Here is a 21463-nt window from a genome sequence, read left to right as displayed (position 1 = left end):
AGGGAGAGCGATAATTCATCCTGTCCTCCTTCTCGTCTCCCGGAGCGAGAGAGGCTCATCTTCCAGCCGGGGTGGAGGACGAGGAGACATCCACCCTCCGTCTCTCTCTCGCTGCTCGCGGACGAGAGTCCCTGAGCTCCGGCTCCTCTGATCTTTCGTCTTCTTCTTCTTCTTTTAAATGGCGTACCAGTGCAGCATCCTCCTCCTCCTGCTGCCTCCCTGTCTCTGCGTGTGCCGGTGCGGCAGCGGATGCTGTAATGTCTGATTGAGCTGAGCTCCGTCGCTATAGCCACCGCCTCCATCGCCTCCATCGCCTCCATCGCCTCCATCGCCGCTCCGCGGGCCACCGGGACCGCCGGATCCGCCTAGGCCTCGCTCGTCTGGAGCCGACAGGGCCGGCGAGCTCCGCCGGCTCCGAGGGGGGAGCAGGGAGGCGGAGGAGGAAGTGGAGGAGGAAGTGGAGGATGAGCCCGCGTGCCCGTGGGAAGCGGCACGCACGGCGGCCGCGCTCGCCGCTCCAGACCCGCCGCTGAGGCCGAGGCGTCTCCTCGCCACGCTCTCCGGGGGCCGCGTGTGAGACGAGGAGCCTGAACTCACCACGAGGAGAGGGAGAGTCCGGGCCCTGCGCCTCCACGCCACCAGCTTCCAACAGGGGGGGGGAGGGGGGGGAGGGGGGCTCCTCCTTATTTAGCTCCTCCTGAGTGAACCGGATATTTTAAATTTTCTTTTTCTTGTGGTCTTTTTCTCGACGTTCTAAAGGATTTGCCGGAACCTGTTTCATGCATGTCCACTGGAGGCAGGTTTGACTTTGATGACGGGGGGTCGTACTGCGGGGGGTGGGAGCAGGGCAAAGCCCATGGGCGAGGGGTGTGCACGGGGCCCCAGGGGCAGGGCGAGTACGCCGGCGCCTGGAGCCACGGCTTCGAGGTGCTGGGCGCGTACACGTGGCCCAGCGGCAACAGCTACCAGGGCAGTTGGTCGCAGGGCAAGCGGCACGGCGTCGGCGTGGAGAGCAAAGGCCGCTGGGAGTACCGGGGGGAGTGGACGCAGGGGTTCAAAGGTCGCTACGGGCAGCTGGAGAGCGCGGCGAGCGGCGCCCGCTACGAGGGCACGTGGAGCAACGGGCTGCAGGACGGCTACGGCACGGAGACGTACTCCGACGGAGGTGAGCGGGCGAGGGGGGCGGGGACTGTGAAGGCTGTCATGTGACAGGAAGCTCTAAACAGGAAGCAGACTCGAAATACTCCGTTATATTCAGTGTTATAGAAAGTTTAGGACGTTTTTCTGTCGCTGAAGGTTTGACTCAGAATGCAACTGAGATACAAAGAGACACAACACAACCACAAAGAGACACAACACAACGACAAAGAGACACAACACAACTACAAAGAGACACAACACAACTACAAAGAGACACAACACGACTACAAAGAGACACAACACAACTACAAAGAGACACAACACAACGACAAAGAGACACAACACAACCACAAAGAGACACAACACAACTGCAAAGAGACACAACATGACTCCAAAGAGACACAAAACAACTACAAAGAGACACAACACAACGACAAAGAGACACAACACAACTACAAAGAGACACAACACAACGACAAAGAGACACAACACAACTACAAAGAGACACAACACAACGACAAAGAGACACAACACAACCACAAAGAGACACAACACAACGACAAAGAGACACAACACAACTACAAAGAGACACAACATGACTCCAAAGAGACACAAAACAACTACAAAGAGACACAACACAACTACAAAGAGACACAACACAACGACAAAGAGACACAACACAACTACAAAGAGACACAAAACAACCACAAAGAGACACAACACAACGACAAAGAGACACAACACAACTACAAAGAGACACAACATGACTCCAAAGAGACACAAAACAACTACAAAGAGACACAACACAACTACAAAGAGACACAACACAACGACAAAGAGACACAACACAACTGCAAAGAGACACAACACAACGACAAAGAGACACAACACAACTACAAAGAGACACAACACAACGACAAAGAGACACAACACAACGACAAAGAGACACAACACAACTACAAAGAGACACAACATGACTCCAAAGAGACACAAAACAACTACAAAGAGACACAACACAACTACAAAGAGACACAACACAACGACAAAGAGACACAACACAACTACAAAGAGACACAAAACAACCACAAAGAGACACAACACAACGACAAAGAGACACAACACAACTACAAAGAGACACAACATGACTACAAAGAGACACAAAACAACGACAAAAAGACACAACTACAAAGAGACACAACACAACTACAAAGAGACACAACACAACGACAAAGAGACACAACACAACGACAAAGAGACACAACACAACTACAAAGAGACACAACATGACTACAAAGAGACAAAAAACAACTACAAAGAGACACAACACAACGACAAAGAGACACAACATGACTACAAAGAGACACAAAACAACTACAAAGAGACACAAAACAACCACAAAGAGACACAACACAATGACAAAGAGATACAACACAACTACAAAGAGACACAACATGACTACAAAGAGACACAAAACAACTACAAAGAGACACAAAACAACTACAAAGAGACCGAAGATGACTACAAAGAGACACAAAATGACTAAAATCATTATTATAAAAACAGGCACACATTTCTAATGTTATAAATAATTTCTCATCGCTTCGTCCGTTTTAATGTGCACGTATTTTTTAAAAACCCTCCGTCGCCACGGTAACGGGGAGACAGCAGGTCAGCTTGTCACTCGAGACTCGATTGCGACTCTCCTGCCTCTCCGATTGGCTCTCTGCCTCCGCCGGTCTCATTTGTAAATCTAGGCCGTTTTGATAACCGACGCACCACCATGCACCACCCTGCACCACCATGCACCACCCTGCACTGCCATGCACCACCCTGCACCTTCATGCACCGCCATGCACCGCCCGCCTCCCGACCCGGATGATGGCAGCCAGGTCAATAAGTGATGCAGGTGGAATGAAAACATGGTGTGTGTGTGTGAGTGTGTGCTGCATTGAAGGTGGAGCTGTTTAGCGGGAGGTGGAGGCTCCACGCGCGACCACTCATGCTCACATCCTCCACCCACTGTTTCAACAGCAGGCAGTAAAATATAAAACAAAGATGGTGAAGAGAGGAAAACATAAATGTTTTAAAGACTGCGTCACGCGACGTAGCGGTCCTCCTCCACTCACGTGGACACACACACACACACACACACACACAAACACACTTGTTAAAAATGATGATAAACCATATTGTAGGCCGCATGCAGCCTCTACAGGCTGGTCCAACGCGGGGGTTCAGCACCTCGGACAGCTCCCGGAGCTGAGAACGTATTTAAAAAGGAAAATAAATGTCGGAAAATGAGATAATATGCAAATAAATATGAGGAAGATACACCTGAGAGAAAAATACAGAAGATTACCTGTAATAAAAGAATAATTTGAGGCTTGAGTTTGGTTGTTTGCCCCAATTCCAGACGACTGATATACAGACGACTCATAACTTTGACTTTTTAGTACGAACAGGACATAATGCTGTAGAAGTACACAAGTACACAAGTAATCTTAACTGGCAGATTACCTCAGAATAAAATTAATGCATTGATTATTGTAAATCAACAGAAATTATTCTGCTGAATTCTGCATGAGTAATTATACTTTCGGTATACTTCAGGTATATGTTGACGCTAAAACTGACATTTTATATATTTAATGCATTGACTGAGTATTTATTCACTCGTTTGTGACACACGTAGTCTTTGTTTTATGACCTCTACCTGTAGACTACCTGTAGACTATATTGCAGACTACCTATAGACCACCTGTAGACTACCTGTAGACTACCTGTAAACTACATGTAGACCACCTGTAAACTACCTGTAGACTACCTGTAAACTACCTGTAGACCACCTGTAAACTACCTGTAGACTACCTGTAAACTACCTGTAGACCACCTGTAAACTACCTGTAAACCACCTGTAGACTACCTGTAAACTACATGTAGACCACCTGTAAACTACCTGGAGACCACATGTAGACTACCTGTAAACTACCTGTAGACTACCTGTAAACTACCTGTAGACCACCTGTAAACTACCTGTAGACCACCTGTAAACTACCTGTAGACCACCTGTAGACTACCTGTAAACTACATGTAGACCACCTGTAAACTACCTGGAGACCACATGTAGACTACCTGTAAACTACCTGTAGACCACCTGTAAACTACCTGTAGACCACCTGTAAACTACCTGTAGACTACCTGTAGACTATATTGCAGACTACCTGTAGACTACCTGTAAACTACCTGTAGACTACCTGTAAACTACCTGTAGACCACCTGTAAACTACCTGTAAACTACCTGTAGACCACCTACCTGTAGACTACCTGTAAACTACCTGTAGACCACCTGTAGACAAACCTGTACATTACGTGTAGACCACCTGTAGACCACCTGTAAACTACCTGTAGACCACCTGTAAACTACCTGTAGACTACCTGTAAACTACCTGTAGACCACCTACCTGTAGACCACCTGTAAACTACCTGTAGACCACCTGTAGACTATACCTGTAGACTATATTGTAGACCACCTGTAGACCACCTGTAGACCACCTGTAGACTACCTGTCCACTCTCTGACTCCCGGTGTTTCCCCCTCAGGAACCTACCTGGGCCAGTGGCTGGGCGGCATGCGTCACGGCTACGGCGTGCGGCAGAGCGTGCCGTACGGCATGGCGGCCGTCATCCTCTTCCCGCTGCGCACCTCCATAAACTCGCTCCGCTCCGAGCACAGCCACGGGGCGCCGGCCGCGCCGGAGGACGGCGCCGCCGCCGCCACCTCGCCCGCTGCGTCCGGGGACGGGGGCGCGGCGGCCGGGCTGGCCGGGAGCCCCGTGGGCCGCGGCGGGTTCGCCCTCATGGCGCCCAGCGAAGCGGAGCGGCAGAGGAAGCGGAAAGGCCGCTTCCGCCAGTCCATCCTGAGCGGCCTGAAGCTGCGGCGCTCCGAGTCCAAGAGCTCGCTGGCCAGTCAGCTCAGCAAGCAGAGCTCCTTCTGCAGCGAGGCGGGCATGAGCACCGTCAGCTCCGCCGCGTCGGACATCCACTCCAACGCCAGCGAGGGCGAACACGGCGGCGCGCCCGTGGACGCCACCGTCACCGAGCTGTACAACGGCGAGTGGCGCGGCGACCAGCGCGCCGGCTGGGGGGTCAGCCGGCGCTCGGACGGCCTCCACTACGAAGGGGAGTGGGCGGGGAACAAGCGGCACGGCTACGGCTGCACCACCTTCGCCGACGGCACCAAGGAGGAGGGCAAGTACAAGCAGAACGCGCTGGTCAGCGGCAAGCGCAAGAACCTGATCCCGCTGAGGGCCAGCAAGATCCGGGAGAAGGTGGACCGCGCCGCCGAGGCCGCGCAGAAGGCCGCGGACATCGCCAAGCAGAAGGCCGAGATCGCCATGTCGAGGTAGACTGATGTCTCTGAAGTACTCATACCAGAAGTACTCATACCAGAAGTACTCATACCAGAAGTACTCATATCAGAAGTACTCATATCAGAAGTACTCATACCAGATGTACTCATACCAGAAGCACTCATACCAGAAGTACTTATACCAGAAGTACTTATACCAGATGTACTCATACCAGAAGTACTCATACCAGAAGTACTTATACCAGAAGTACTTATACCAGATGTACTCATACCAGAAGTACTCATACCAGAAGCACTCATACCAGAAGTACTTATACCAGAAGTACTTATACCAGATGTACTCATACCAGAAGTACTCATACCAGAAGTACTAATACCAGAAGTACTCATACCAGAAGTACTCATACCAGAAGTACTCATATCAGAAGTACTCATACCAGATGTACTCATACCAGAAGCACTCATACCAGAAGTACTTATACCAGATGTACTCATACCAGAAGTACTCATACCAGAAGTACTAATACCAGAAGTACTTATACCAGAAGTACTTATACCAGAAGTACTCATACCAGAAGTACTTATACCAGAAGTACTCATACCAGAAGTACTTATACCAGAAGTACTTATACCAGAAGTACTCATACCAGAAGTACTCATACCAGATGTACTCATACCAGAAGTACTTATACCAGAAGTACTCATACCAGAAGTACCTATACCAGAAATACTCATACCAGAAGTACTCATACCAGAAGTACTTATACCAGAAGTACTTATACCAGAAGTACTCATACCAGAAGTACTCATACCAGAAGTACTCATATCAGAAGTACTCATACCACTTAAGTCCTATCCAGTGGTATTAGTACTTATGGTCTCAGGTAGACGTGTGAAGGTGAAGGTGAAGGTGAAGGTGTGAAAGTGATGAAGGTGTGAGTGACCTCTCTCTGGTCAGGATGAGTCACGCCCGGGGGAAGGCCGAGGCCGCTGAAGGAGTCGCGCTGAAGGCCACGGAGGAATGTCGCCTGGCCCGCATCGCCGCCAAGGAGCTGTCGCCCTCCTTCCACATCTACGGGAACGGTGAGTGGAGCCCTGAACCTGACCCCTAACACTGACCCCTAACCCCCACACATAGACACACACACACATAGACACACACACACATAGACACACACACACATAGACACACACACAAAGACACTCACTCACTCCCTGCGTGTTCTCTGAAGGGCTCGAGTGTCAGCGGCCTCAGCATCAGTCGGCCAAGGACAAAGACCGCGAGGCCGTCTCCACGGGAACCGACAGTCCGGAGCTGTGCACGCCGGACACCACGCCGCCCGGCGCCACGCCCGACCTCAGCCCCCTGCTGGGCGCGCCCGCCTCGCCCCCCCGCAGCCCGGCCGCCCACCGGCCCAGAAACGCCTGTTTCATGCGCCAGGGCGCCGTGGACGACCACGGCGCCGCCGAGATCCAGGTGCTGGTGGAGGGGCGGGGCTCGGACCCGCCGAGGGGCGGGGCCAACAACTGGAGCGACGCCGCGTACCCGGACGCCACGCCCTCCCTCCTGGAGGAGCAGGAGGGGCGGGTCAACGGCCACGAGCAGGCGCCCAACCACAAACCCCGGGAGAAGCCCTCGGCCAATCACAAGCCGCGAGAGCACGCCTCCTCGTACAGGGCGTGGGAGCACAACCAAAAGCCCGCCAAGCAAGCCTCGTCCAATCACAAGTCCAGGGAGTACTCGTCCTCCAACCACAAAACACGGGACCACTCCTCCACCAATCACAAGGCCTCTGACCACGCCTCTTCCAACTACAAGCCGCAGGTGCACATTGTATCCAATCACAAGGCCTTGGAACACAACGCGTCCAATCACAAGACTTCTGAGCACGCTTCTTCCAATCACAAGGCCCAAGATTACATCTCGTCCAATCACAGCGCAAAGGACCACGTCTCTTCCAGCTACGGCCACCGGGACCACGCCCACTCCAACCACCACCCGAAGCAGCACAACGACCAGCGGGCGGAGGGCGTCGCCACCCTCAGGTGGAGCCCCGCCCACTCGCGCCTCGCGCCGCGGGACGAGGAGCGCACGAGCGACTACACGGTGGACATGAGGCTCCAGGGCCCGGACTCGCAGGCGGCGCCGCCGCCGGGGCCGGGCCCCGAGTCCCCGGCCCCCGAGAACGGCCGCCTGCGGGCCCGGGCCCTGCGGCCCGTCAGAGAGGGGTCCGTGGACTCCGTGCAGATGCTGGACAGCCTGACTGTGGGGGCGGAGCTAGAGGAGTGGCCTCTGCACAGGGACCTCACGCTGTCCCCGCCCCTCAAGTCTCAGCCCATCGCCCTGGAGCCGGAGGGAGAGGCCCTCAAGGCGAGCGCAGTGAGTCAGAGGGGCCAATGAGTGTGTGTGTGAGTGTGTGTGTGTGAGTGTGTGTGTCTGAGCGTGTGTGTGTGTGAGCATGTGTCTGTGAGTGAGTGTGTGTGTGTGAGTGTGTGTGAGTGTGTGTGTGTGAGTGTGTGTGAGTGTGTGTGTATGAGTGTCTGAGTGTGAGCATGTGTCTGTGAGTGTGTGTGTGTGTGCGTGCTTGAGCGTGCGTGTGTGTGTGTGTGCGTGTGTGAGCATGTGTGTGCATGTGGGCGTTAGCATGTGTGTGTGTCTTTGTGCGTGTGTGAGCATGTGTGTGTGTGTCTGTGTGCGTGTGTGAGCATGTGTTTGTGTGCATGTGTGTGTGCATGGTTGCATTAGCATTTGTGTGTGTGTCTGTGTGCGTGTGTGAGCATGTGTGTGTGTGCGTGTCTGTGTGTGTGTATCTGTGTGTGCGTGTGGGCTTGAGCATGTGTGAGTGTCTGTTGTGTGTGTGCGTAAGCATGTGCGCGTGTGTGCGTGTGTGTGTGAGCATGTGTGTGTGTGTGTGTGTGAGCATGTGTGTGTGTCTGCGTGTGTGTGAGTGTGTGTGAGCATGTGTGTGTGTCGTGTGTGCGTGTGTGTGTGAGCATGTGTGTGTGTGTGTGTGTGAGCATGTGTGTGTGTCTGCGTGTGTGTGAGTGTGTGTGTGTGAGCATGTGTGTGTCTGTGTGTGAGTGTGTGTATGTGAGCATGTATGTGTCTGTGTGTGTGAGTGTGTGTGTGTCTGCGTGTGTGTGAGTGTGTGTGTGAGCATGTGTGTGTCTGCGTGTGTGTGAGTGTGTGTGTGAGCATGTGTGTGTGTCTGCGTGTGTGTGAGTGTGTGTGTGTGAGCATGTGTGTGTGTCTGCGTGTGTGTGAGTGTGTGTATGTGAGCATGTATGTGTGTCTGTGTGTGTGTGAGCATGTGTGTGTGTCTGCGTGTGTGTGAGTGTGTGTGTGTGAGCATGTGTGTGTGTCTGCGTGTGTGTGTGTTACTTTCATGCTCAGTCGGATGCTAGCACAACTTATCGTTTTCTATTTTAGTTTCTTTGCATCAACTCCTCCTCCTCCTTCTCCTCCTCTCTTGTCTTCCAGGGCTCCAGCTCCATCCTGGTGGTCATGGTGATTTTACTCAACATTGGAGTGGCCATTCTTTTCATTCACTTCTTTATTTAAAGCGCTCACAGACTTCTCGATGACTGCGGTATATATTATATTATTACTTCCTATCGGACCGGAGCCCCTAAGAGAGCCTTCTCACCTCCCGCTGGAGCCCGGCTCCTTCCTACTCAAAGATGTTTCGCTTCTGCCACCATAGAAGAAGAAAGTGAAGCAAAAGAAGAGTGCAGCTTTAAGGCCAGCGCGTGCATTGGGACACGCGTGTGCATGTGTGTCCAGCAGCAGCCGCGTGGACGGACTCTGGAGATGGAACCGGCGGTTTTTGCCCATTTTTCCATCATTCTAGACCAAGAAAAATATAGCAACCCTTGTTTCCATCCTTACCGCCCCTTCCTGCCTTTGAACCCTCCCCTCCTCCCCTCCTCCCCTCCTCCCATCCTCCCCCTATTCGCACTACTATGCTACAGTAGATCCATTTAAAGGGCTCCGTCATGATTCTTTTCCTTCTTCCACTACGGACTGCACACACGACCATCGCATGAGGCCGTGCTTGTGTTTTTATGTTTTTTTCTTTTCTTAAAAAGTGCATTTTTCTATCCCTTTAACATCACGGTTCTTTCTTCGCTATGTGTGTGTGTGTGTGTGCGCACGCGCGCCACCCCGTGGTCGTCACTTCCTGTCGCGCACGGCCGCGTGTGCCGGCAGAGATTTGGAAGAGAAAAATACATGACCAAAATAAGTTAAAAATTTTACTATATATATATATATACATTACAAATATTAGTTAAATATTTATATATATACATTAAAAAATTTGTTGAATATTTATATATATTATATATATAAATTAAATTATTTGTTAAATATATATATGAATACATATTAATATTTAACTCATTTAAAAAATGTGTTAAATATTTGAATATATATCGAACTATTTTTATTAATGCAAGATGCATTAAAAAAATTGTTAAATATTTATATATACATTAAAAAATTAGTTAAATATGTATATACATGTATATATATACATACAAAATTAGTTACATATTTATATATATGTATATATACATACAAAATTAGTTAAATATTTATATATGTATATATATGTGAATTAAAAACATTGTTAAATATTTATATATAAATATATATATATATTTAAATATAAATATTTAACTATTTTTTTATGCAAAATTAGTTACATATTTAAATATTATATATAAGTATACATATATATTATATATATTATATTATATCAGCCGCCACGCCACTTCACGTCCAATCAGAATCACAGAATCTGACTCAGATCAACAGTGAGCAACAGCACCACACAGAGGAGCTTCCTGAATTTATTGTTGAACACATTCGCACGCGGAAAAAAAATATTTATGAAGATTTTATATCAACATTTAAAAGAAAACACACACATAAACATTTAACTGCTGACATACAGGAGGAGGGTCCAGCCCCGCCCCCTTGGTGCAGCCTTGAGACTGTTATGTTATAACCACTAAACTATATACGTGTACGTGTCATTATTATTCAAGTTTGTTACTATTTTTGAGACAGAATGCCGAGTGCCTCGTATATTTATTCATTTTACGTTTATTTATTTTAAAACTCTCTCCCCCACCCTCTCCCGACCTGACACAACACACAGACACACACACACACACACACACATTTACCCGCACACACACACCCTGAAATGGCATGCACTGTTTTGTGTCTCTCCTCTTTTGGACCAGTTGAAGAGGGGAAGATGGGGGTTTCTACACGGTGTCATTTCCAGACACGTTTTTTGTTTTTTGGGCCGGATGAGATTTGTTTTCCAGCATGTTTGTTCCGCCTGCTCAACCTGGAGTCAGTCTGTGAGTTTCTTCCTCCTCGTCTCTTTTGAATCCAGCAACACTCGGTGAGACGTGCAGAGCGGTGTGAAAAATAAACGCTATAGCTTTTTAAAAACTCTCCGTGGAGTCTACGAATGATGTAAAAAGAAACTCTCTCTGCTACTGTGTATGTTTTATACTTCGCACCCAGTGGCATCATCATCATCATCATCATCATGTTGTGACATCATTGCATGCCCGAGCATGCTCTTTCTTACTCTTTTGGTTTATGAGGTTGTTTCGAAGTTAATGTGGAGAAAATAATGAAATGTTTGAAATGAACGTGTCTGGTGTGATTTGTTGACGCCGTCTGGTGAATGATTATACAAACGTATATATATATATATATATATATATATAGAGAGAGAGAGAGAGAGAGAGAGAGAAATAGATTTTGATGGAAAACATCAAACATATACTTCTTAAATGAAATCACTCCGGTCGACTTAACTTCACTTCATCTTTACAAATAGTTGTTTTGCTGCCATCCTGCATAAAGATATTGATACAATTCGAAATATCATCTTATTCATATTTTATAATAAATTATATTTATATATTTATTATAATAAATTATATTTATATATATTTAATATAATAAATGATACTATTTATTTATAAATAATGCTATATTATAAATATATATATATATAATATAATAAATGATATTATTTATTCCTAAATAATTGTGTATTATAAATATATATATATATCTAATGTAATAAATTATAATATTTATTCATAAATAATTGTATATTATAAATATATATATATATATTGAATACAATAAATTATATAATAAATTATATTATTTATATATATAAATAATTGTATATTATAATTATATATTTAATATATTTCATTACATAATTAAATGTTGTATGATCAATCTGATTTATATATATATTATGATAAATTCCATGCTAATACATACATTCCAGGTTTATTGACATGTTTTAATATGTGCAAGATAAATAAAGTGTTTAAAAAATAATAATTTACAAAGTAAAGGGTCATATAACTGTCCATCCACCAGTAGTGGAAGAAGAACCTGATAATTTACTGAGTAAACTTAGAAATACTTCACTCTGGAGATACCAACATTTCACTGATAAGAATCAAAAGTCAAGCAATATATTACAAACATTAAATACAATATGCGACTAACTAACTAACTGGGTGGAGCCCAGTTTAAAGTATATATTGGCACAAAATAAAATACAAGTACATGAAATGTGTGTCCTTGAATACCACGACGGACCAATGGCATGAAGCTCCACCGGAGGAGGCGGGTCAAGGTAGCTCCTCCTCTTTTTTTGAGAGGAAAGAGGAAGATCAGACAAGAGCGATTGTTTGAAATAAACTATTTATAAATGTCAGTATTATTATTATTATATGATATATATTTTCCCACTTCTGAGATAATAAATCCAATGGAAATACTGATTAGAATCGTCAACAGCGACACCTGCTGGACAGACATGGAGGTGCTGGTTAGAGGCAACACGCAACATTTAAAAAGAAATGTTTAATCCATTTTATTTAAGCTTTTACAACAGAGTCCACTTTTCCTTTATATTTCATAAGATTACATTTCTTTCAATGGAGTAGAAGCTAAAGCTGCGTTTTCCCACGAGAGCGCCACTGGGGGGCGCTACAACTGCACACCAAAAAAAACCACAAATGAAACTAAAATATTTTTATTTTTATTTTTAATCAATACTAAACTCGCGGGATAAAGGCGGCAATGAATCAATGACAGTTCATCGAAAACATCCCCAAAGGTGCTGGATATCTTTAATCAAGCTGAAACATATCCTCAAATGTAAAGAAAATATGACAAACTGTACTTTGAGTGTGTAAAAAAAAAGTGTTCATTTATTTCCTGCTCAAATATATTTATATATATATATAAATAAATAGCTTTACATATATATATATATATTATTTGTATATATATGAATATTTAATTAATTTTGCATTTAAAAAATAGTTATATATTTCCATATATAAATATATATAAATATAAAAAAATGTTGTAATGTGTAATATATATATATATATATTTATGGGGTTTTGTTTATTTAATCATTTCATGATTCACATCAGATTCTTATTGAAAGGCTGCAGATAAAAAGAGGGAGAGAATGCCCATTATTAGATTATATTCACATTTAATCCACCGACAGCAAATCATTTATCAATCTATCAGAGTTTTTTTTTGCACAATTCATCACCAGCTGAGATATAAAACCCGATGTGCACCGGTCCGGCGGTCCTGAGAGACGGAGGCCTCCTCGGTGACGGAATGGACGGTGTCGGAGGGGCTGCTCCACGGTGCTCAGACCCAAGTAGGTGGTGTTGCGGTACCAGTGAGCGCAGCAGAGCGGCCGGACTCTGCTCCCCGAGCTCCTCCAATAGTACTAATAACACACAGTAAACATACTCTGTAAAAAGAAGTCAAATATGTAGATATAAGCAGGAAAATGTAGTTAAAGTATTAAAATTGTGACTGTGGTATAAAGAAGAAAAAAACCAATATATATATATATATATTATATCTTTACATTAATAATACAATAATGACATACACTACCATGCATTAATGTAAAAGGAGGATTTTACTGTTGTAGTTGGTTGAGGTGGAGCTCATTGTCACTATGGATTAATCTGATGATTATTACATAAAATACTTTCCTTGAAGTTTCTAAAGGTATGAATGAAAGGTCAAAGGTCGAATTGTCCTCAACCTGCAGATATAACCTAACAGTAAACACATGAAAGGTTCATTATCCTTAATTCATTCCAATTGTATTTACAAAAGTGGCACAAAAAACTTCCTACTTTCATTATACTTTAAAAACCCTATATAAATTACTTCTGTGACTGTTGAATATATAACAACATTTTCTTACACAAATAAATAAAAAGTATTTTTTTTACTTCAAATACTTACAAATACTTTCAAATATATACAAAAAAGCAGAATAATAATAATAATAGTAATAATAATATGATTATTAAATATAATAATATAATGTTTTAATATGTTTGATGTATTCCAGGTATAATAACATAATTATATAGTATAGCAAACTTACTTGTGTTCATGAGGAGTGGTTTATTTATACATGAGTACAAATACAGTAGAGAGAGAGAAACACTCCTTCTAGGCTACTGTCATATTTAAGAAAAATATATTTAATAATATCTTATAGTGTTTCCGTAAATTATAAAACACATTTTACATGAAAGAATTATATATTTATTTTAACAAAAGCAGAATATATTTTCAATGTTATAAATGTGAGGTGTGTGAGAACTCTTTTGTATAGAGATGATCTATTCAAGGTATAATAACATAGTAATATAGTATATTATTATTTCTTTAAATTTATTATATTATTATTATTGTATTATTAAATGGTAATGGTGTGGCTTTATCTGTAAATGAGTAAAAATACAGTAGAGAGAGAGAGAAACACTCCCCCCTACTGTCATATTAAAGAAATATATATATAATAATATAATATAATGTTTGTTTGAATGTTGTTCAAACTAACCCGGGGAGCAGTTTACCTCCACCCCTTACCTCGGGTTGTTTTCTGCGGGGCTCCATGGGTCGACCTCCGGCGTGGAGCGGCCGTAGCAGCGGCAGCAGCGAGCTCCGCGGCGGCTTCCGGTGTCCGTCCGTCTGCTGGAGGATGGCGTCCGGCTTCAACCGCATCCCCTCCGCCACCGGTCCTCCGAGTCACAAACACACCGACGGTTGGCAGCCTCGCGCCGAGGGCGGCAGCAAGAAACACCGTTAACGAGCGCCGGTGAGTTATCGCGCCTTTTAAAATTATTATTGTAAAAGCAGTTTTTTGTGTGTGTTGCTGTTTGTACGAGGCTCCAGCGGAGGAGGTGGATTTTTTTCCTCCCTGCAGCTCCAGGGAGGCCTAGTCTGATCTAGGGTCTGTTCGTAGCTCCGGTGAGGCATAGTCTGATCTGGGGTCTGTTCGTAGCTCCGGCCTCGTCTGATATGGGGGTCCGTTCGCAGCTCCGGGAGGCCCAGTCCGATCTGGGGTCTGTTCGCAGCTCCGGGGAGGCCTAGTCCGATCTGGGGTCTGTTTGCAGCTCCGGCCTAGTCTGATCTGGGGTCCGTTTGCAGCTCCGGGGAGGCCTCGTCTGATCTGGGGTCCGTTCGCAGCGACGGCTCGTATCAAACGACAGAAAAACAGTTTATTGTGGTTCTTCGGACAAGTCGCTAGTTCAGTGTCGTAGTTTGGTTTAATGGGTGTTTAAGGGGCGGAACAACCTAAGTATGAACGCGTTTATTAACGTAAAATAACGGTTGATAATCGAAAGGAGGTCCGGTTGTTTAGGTTAGTAACGGCTAGCTAGCGGTTAGCGGTTACGCTAACGTCCGTTACGTCCACAAAAAGAGACAATTCTGTTAAATAAAGACGCAGGAAACAAAACACGTCACCAAATAAACACTACGGATATTGTAAACACATTTTTCTCACGCAGCTGATGTTTCAAACGCATATTTGACAAGAGCAAATTGGGATTATTACGCGACCGGTTGCGCGGTCCAGGATATAGACGGAGCCCAAATTATGCTTAAAGCGTTTTCTGGCTAGTTTGTGTTTTTATTTTTATTTATTTTGTTGCGGGTTTTAAAACAGATAATAATACGTGCACGGTGTTTTTACGATTAACAAGGTCCGAGCCTCTCAAAACGTCGGTGGTTTCTGTTCCAGTTTTAATTTGTCACAACAAACCAGATTTGCTTGACTCCGGTTTCACGGTCGTCGGTTCCCGGTTGCGGCAGCTGTAACCATCCGCTTCCGAGTTAGTGCTCCTGTCTCTCTCGCGGTGGGAAACTAGCAGCTCTATTAGCGCGTTCTTATTAACACCTGCGTCGTTTTTATCTTTTAAATTTATATATTGTATATATGTCATATAATACTGTTGCTTTTTGTTTCCCCCCCTTTTTATAGATTTTCTGACCGGTCTCAAAGGAAGTGTGTGAACACCAAAATAGCACTCAACTCCCCTTGTGTGCTGGTTAACATTTAAAAAAACAATATATATTTATATATATATATATATATATATATATTTTTAAACCCACATCCACCCTTTTCAGTTGAGTCGAACCCCCTACATGCGAAGTGGAAGGATGACGGAGGCGTGGCAGCAGCAGCATGCGGTGGCTCCACCCTCGGTCGTGCACACGCTCCCCCAGGGCGCAGACTGCACGGTGTACGGCGTGGTCCTGCAGGTGGACGCCTCCCTGCAGCTGCCGCAGCACGGCCAGCAGCACGCCGTTCAAGCCCAGCAGCCCTCCCTGCAGGTAGGGGGCGAGAGAGGGCACAAGTGCGGAGCCTGCGGCCACGACATATCTCACCTGGCCAACCCCCACGAGCACCAGTGCATGGTGAACCAGGACCGCTCCTTCCAGTGCACCCAGTGCATGAAGATCTTCAGCCAGGCGACGGACCTGCTGGAGCACCAGTGCGTGCAGGTGGAGCAGAAGCCGTTCGTGTGCGGCGTGTGCAAGATGGGCTTCTCCCTGCTCACCTCGCTGGCGCAGCACCACAACTCGCACGGCAACGGCAACAACCCCATGAAGTGCTCCATCTGCGAGAAGACGTACCGGCCCGGCTCCGGGAACGTCACGCCCACCTCGTCGGCCGCCAACCCCCAGCAGCCGTCCACCGGCGAGACGTCCGGCGGCGACGCGGCCACCGGCGCCTCGTCCCCGCCCTCGTTCGAGGCCGCCTCGCCCGACCGGCCGTACAAGTGCTCCGTGTGCCACAAGTCCTTCCGCCACCTGTCCGAGCTCACCCGGCACGAGCGCGTGCACACGGGCGAGAAGCCCTACAAATGCGACACTTGCGACAAGAGCTTCAGCCAGTCCTCGCACCTGGCGCACCACCAGCGCACGCACAGCTCGGAGCGGCCGTACAAGTGCGCCGTGTGCGAGAAGAGCTTCAAGCACCGCTCGCACCTGGTCCGCCACATGTACGCGCACTCGGGCGAGCACCTCTTCAAGTGCAACCTGTGCGAGATGCACTTCAAGGAGTCGTCGGAGCTCCTGCACCACCAGTGCCAGCCGGAGGGCGACCGGCCGTTCCGCTGCGGCTCCTGCGGCAAGAGCTTCAAGCGGCCGTCCGACCTGCGGCAGCACGAGCGCACGCACTCGGAGGAGCGGCCGTTCCAGTGCAACGAGTGCCAGATGAGCTTCAAGCAGCAGTACGCGCTGGTGCGCCACCGCCGCACGCACAAGAACCCCGCCGACCGGCCCTTCAAGTGCAACCTCTGCGACAAGGGCTTCCTGCAGCCGTCCCACCTGCTCTACCACCAGCAGGTGCACGGCATGGAGAGCCTGTTCAAGTGCGCCTCCTGCCAGAAGTCCTTCAGCCAGTCGGGCGAGCTGCTGCGGCACAAGTGCGGCGGCGAGGCGGAGAAGCCGTACAAGTGCGACGTGTGCGGCAAGGGCTACAAGAAGAACTCCACGCTGCAGCGCCACCAGAACTCTCACTGCACGGAGAAGCCGCTCAAGTGCTCGCTGTGCGACAAGCGCTTCGCCTCGTCCTCGGAGTTCGTGCAGCACCGCTGCGACCCGACGCGCGAGAAGCCGCTCAAGTGCCCCGACTGCGAGAAGCGCTTCCGCTACTCGTCGGAGCTGCAGCGGCACCGCCGCGTGCACACCGGCGAGAAGCCCTTCAAGTGCGCCAGCTGCGACAAGAGCTTCAAGCAGCGCGAGCACCTGGCCAAGCACCAGAGCGTGCACTCGCGCGAGACGCAGTTCAAGTGCGTGTGGTGCGGCGAGCGCTTCGCGGACCTGGCGGCGCTGCAGGAGCACACGGTGCAGCACACCGCCGAGGGCGAGAGCTTCGCCGAGGCGCAGTGCGTCCCGTGAGCCCCCCCCCCCCCCCGGCGTGTCGTTTAGAACACGCCCCCGTTCGCAATGTTTTAATGTTGTTTTGTTTTTTGTATCGAGACTGAATTCATATCCTCGTCCTTTTTTCTTTCTTTTTTTCTTCCGTTGAGTAAATGGCCCCGAGGCGCGTCGGAACACGTGGATAAAAAAATAAACTTGAACAGGATGGAAGAAGAAGAGGAAGAAGAGAAAACATGGAGCGAGATCACCCGGGACCCGCCTCCTGCGTGTGGTCGTCTGTTGAGGAGCTGTTGGATCTGTTGAAAGCTGGAGGGAAATGTGTGTGTGTGTGTGTGCGTTTGCGTGTGTGTGTGTGTACATGTGTGTGTGCACGTGTTTGCGTGCGTGTGTGTGTGTACGTGTGTGCATGTGTGTGTGCACGTGTTTGCGTGCGTGTGTGTGTGTACGTGTGCATGTGTGTGTGCACGTGTTTGCGTGCGTGTGTGTGTGTACGTGTGTGCATGTGTGTTTGCGTGTGTGTGTGTGTGTGTACGTGTGTGCATGTGTGTTGGCGTGTGTGTACGTGCGTGCGTGTGTGTGTGTGTGTGCGCGTTTGCGTGCGTGTGTGTGTGCGTGCGTGTGTGTGTGCTCACGTGTTCGCTCCTCTGAAATCCATGTGCCTTTTTTCTTTGTTTTTTTTAACCGATCACTCTGTGTCATCGTGTGTGTGCGCTCGTGTCTCTGTTCACGATCGCGTCCAGTGTAGCTAGCCACGCCCCCTCCCCTGGCCACGCCCCCTCCCGTACGCAGCGGTCTCTTTTCACACGCTGGACCTTTAGGTAGGCGCCATCTGTTTTGTGCATGAATATTTATCACACTTTAATATCACTGTTGTATTATAGGTTTTGGTTTATTTAGGAGAAGAAGAAAAAAACGTCGTAAGAAGGAGAAGAAGAAGTGGATTAGTGAACATCGTGTCCTGAGACGTCCGTGTCGTTGCATCTTTGTATTAAAAACTAAACGGCGTCTCGGAGCTACGCGAGCGCGTCACACACACACACACACACACACACACACCTGACGTGTGCAATAGAACGTGCACAATGTTGATATTTATGACTACTGATTCATGGTCTACTCTTGTTATATTATAGATTGTGTGTATATGCTCATGTAAACATTGACAAACTGTATAGTGCTTATGTTACCTGCTTTTTGTATTCACTTATGAATGATAAGTACTTTTTAGTTTCCAGTACCGGATGGATCCTCAGACGGTTTGACCCCCGACGACCTTCAACTAGCCACGTTACCCACCGTGCGATATATAGATCTAACAAGACTTATATATTCGTTTTGTGTTATGTTTATTTTTTACATTTTTTTTTTAAAGAATTGGCCAGATTAATCCGAGTAGCCTCAGCAGTGGTCGGTTCATGTTGTGTCGGGTGTAAAGTATGAAACGTGTGTACTTTTTAGTTTACCGTGTGGATTTCCATATTCACAATATTTGCAGTATATTTTAAAAAGTTTTTTTTTTCTTTACCGGAGGTTAGAATGTGGGGCGAGGGGATGAGGGAGGGGGGGGGGGGCTGAGTGGTTGTGCCACGGCAGAAGTTCTGATGCTTCATCAAACCCAGAGACTGTACACCGATTCAATAAAGCTCCCTTATGGACTCACGGGGCTCGTTGCTTCATCACAGCCGAGGCTCACGCCACCATTAAACTGCATTTTAAAGGATTCTTCCAGATTATTCTGTAAATTGATCCGTTTGAGAGAGAAAAGTTCAACGTTATCTTTATTTCTGTCAATTTTCCAATGTTGAACATACAGAAAATATAAAACGCGTTTGTCTCTTTTTTCCAAAATAAAGGGAAATAATGGTAATAAAGTGATGAATAGATTTCAAACAGTCAACAACAACAAAGAACATTTAGAGAACATACATTTGACAAATTCAGAAAAACTGTTCAAATGAGCTTTATTTAATGAATTTATTTATTTTTATATTAAATTTGTATTTATTGAATTATTAAGTCCAGTCTTTAAATCTGAATTTTGTTCACGATCATAAAAAAGGAGCAAATAAAGACCTGGAAGTTGTATTTGAAAACGATATGAATCGATTAGCAAAATTAATTATATTATAATGTTTGGGACCAGATTTATTGACCAATAAAACAAATTAAACTAATACACTGTACAGCAAGCACAGGGTATGATACCTGCACCACCGGAAACTCAAAATACAATCAATATTGCGCTTTTAAAAAAAAATGTATTAGAACATTTTTATACATAAATCCAAATATTTTAGCTGATTTAATACATTAAAGTTGTTTGTCTCTTTATTGAACAAACTTATAAACAGAAAGGTTGAACATGGTATTAACAGCATGTGTCTGAGTAGTAAACAATTAAATATCTTAAACATCACAAATACATAATTAATAGTACAACATTAAACAATGTAATACAGTGATATAAGAGGTCTATACATTATAGAATATTAAAAGTATTAACTTGTACAAATGTACACATCCTAGTAGTTATTTTGCAGATTTTAAATATACATTTAAAATGTGACTTAAATATATATAATTATTCTATTTTTAAAAAGTCAAAACCTTTTCTTATACAATTATTTATTTGAAATAAGGTGAACTAAATATTATTATTGGTAGCCGCTGCTTTTAATGTGGAGGAATGAATTGCTTGTGTTTATTGTGTATTTGTACAACTTTAAAGATTAATTCTAGTCAGTGATAAATATAAGATAGTAAAGTCATAATTATGAGATAATAAGTCAACCATTAGATAGTGAGTCATAATTATCGTAAGTGATCAATATGATAGTAAGCCATAGTTATGAGCTTTTTAAGTGATAATCATGAGATATTAAGTGATAATCATGAGATATAAAGTCATAGTTATGAGATATGAAGTGATAATCATGAGATATAGAGCCATAATTATGAGATATTAAGTCATAATGAGGTAGAAGTGATAATCATGAGATATAAAGTCAGAACTATGAGATATTAAGTGATAATCATGAGATATTAAGTCATAGTTATGAGATATTAAGTCATAATCATGAGGTAGAAGTGATAATCATGAGATATAAAGTCAGAACTATGAGATATTAAGTGATAATCATGAGATATAAAGTCATAATTATGAGATATTAAGTGATAATCATGAAATATGAAGTCAGTTATGAGATATTAAGTGATAATCATGAAATATGAAGTCATAGTTATGAGATATTAAGTCATAATCAGGAGGTAGAAGTGATAATCATGAGATATTAAGTCATAGTTATGAGATATGAAGTGATAATCATGAGATATAAAGTCAGAACTATGAGATATTAAGTGATAATCATGAGATAAATCATAATCATGAGATATTAAGTCATAATGATGATAAATTAAGTCAGAATCATGAAATATGAAGTCATAGTTATGAGATATAAAGTCATAGTTATGAGATATAAAGTCATAACTGAGACATTAAGTGATAATCATGAGATATTAAGTCATAATCATAAGATATTAAGTCATAATGATGATAAATTAAGTCATAATCATGAGCCATGAAGTCATAATCATGATAGTAAGTAAAAGTTGTGACAGTATCTCATTATTGTGACTTCCATATATGTTTGAAAGATAAATATA

General features: G+C 45.2%; 2 protein-coding genes and 1 long non-coding RNA gene across 3 annotated transcripts; 2 read left to right on the top strand and 1 right to left on the bottom strand.

Annotated features, from left to right (window-relative positions):
- The first annotated feature begins 780 nt into the window (after positions 1-780).
- jph3a (junctophilin 3a) lies at positions 781-9738 on the top strand. The gene is made up of 5 exons (XM_056413272.1): positions 781-1165; positions 4740-5541; positions 6467-6591; positions 6741-7888; positions 8990-9738. Exons 1-5 carry the CDS (start codon positions 784-786, stop codon positions 9068-9070), a joined length of 2538 nt encoding a protein of 845 aa, XP_056269247.1. The 5' UTR covers positions 781-783; the 3' UTR covers positions 9071-9738.
- A 2687-nt stretch (positions 9739-12425) lies between these two features.
- LOC130193064 (uncharacterized) lies at positions 12426-14585 on the bottom strand. Its single transcript, XR_008831498.1, has 2 exons — positions 14495-14585; positions 12426-13325 (listed from the first exon to the last, which is right to left on the bottom strand). It is a non-coding gene; the product is annotated as an uncharacterized LOC130193064 (long non-coding RNA).
- A 49-nt stretch (positions 14586-14634) lies between these two features.
- Positions 14635-19626, top strand: LOC130193009 (zinc finger protein 319). Its single transcript, XM_056413299.1, has 2 exons — positions 14635-14723; positions 15891-19626. Exon 2 carries the CDS (start codon positions 16058-16060, stop codon positions 17816-17818), a length of 1761 nt encoding a protein of 586 aa, XP_056269274.1. The 5' UTR covers positions 14635-14723; positions 15891-16057; the 3' UTR covers positions 17819-19626.
- The last annotated feature ends 1837 nt before the right edge of the window (positions 19627-21463 follow it).

Source organism: Pseudoliparis swirei, chromosome 4 (assembly GCF_029220125.1).
Source record: "Pseudoliparis swirei isolate HS2019 ecotype Mariana Trench chromosome 4, NWPU_hadal_v1, whole genome shotgun sequence".
Taxonomy (NCBI): Eukaryota; Metazoa; Chordata; class Actinopteri; order Perciformes; family Liparidae; genus Pseudoliparis; species Pseudoliparis swirei.
Note: the sequence above shows the minus strand (reverse complement) of the source record. Positions and strands in the feature narration are given on the sequence as shown.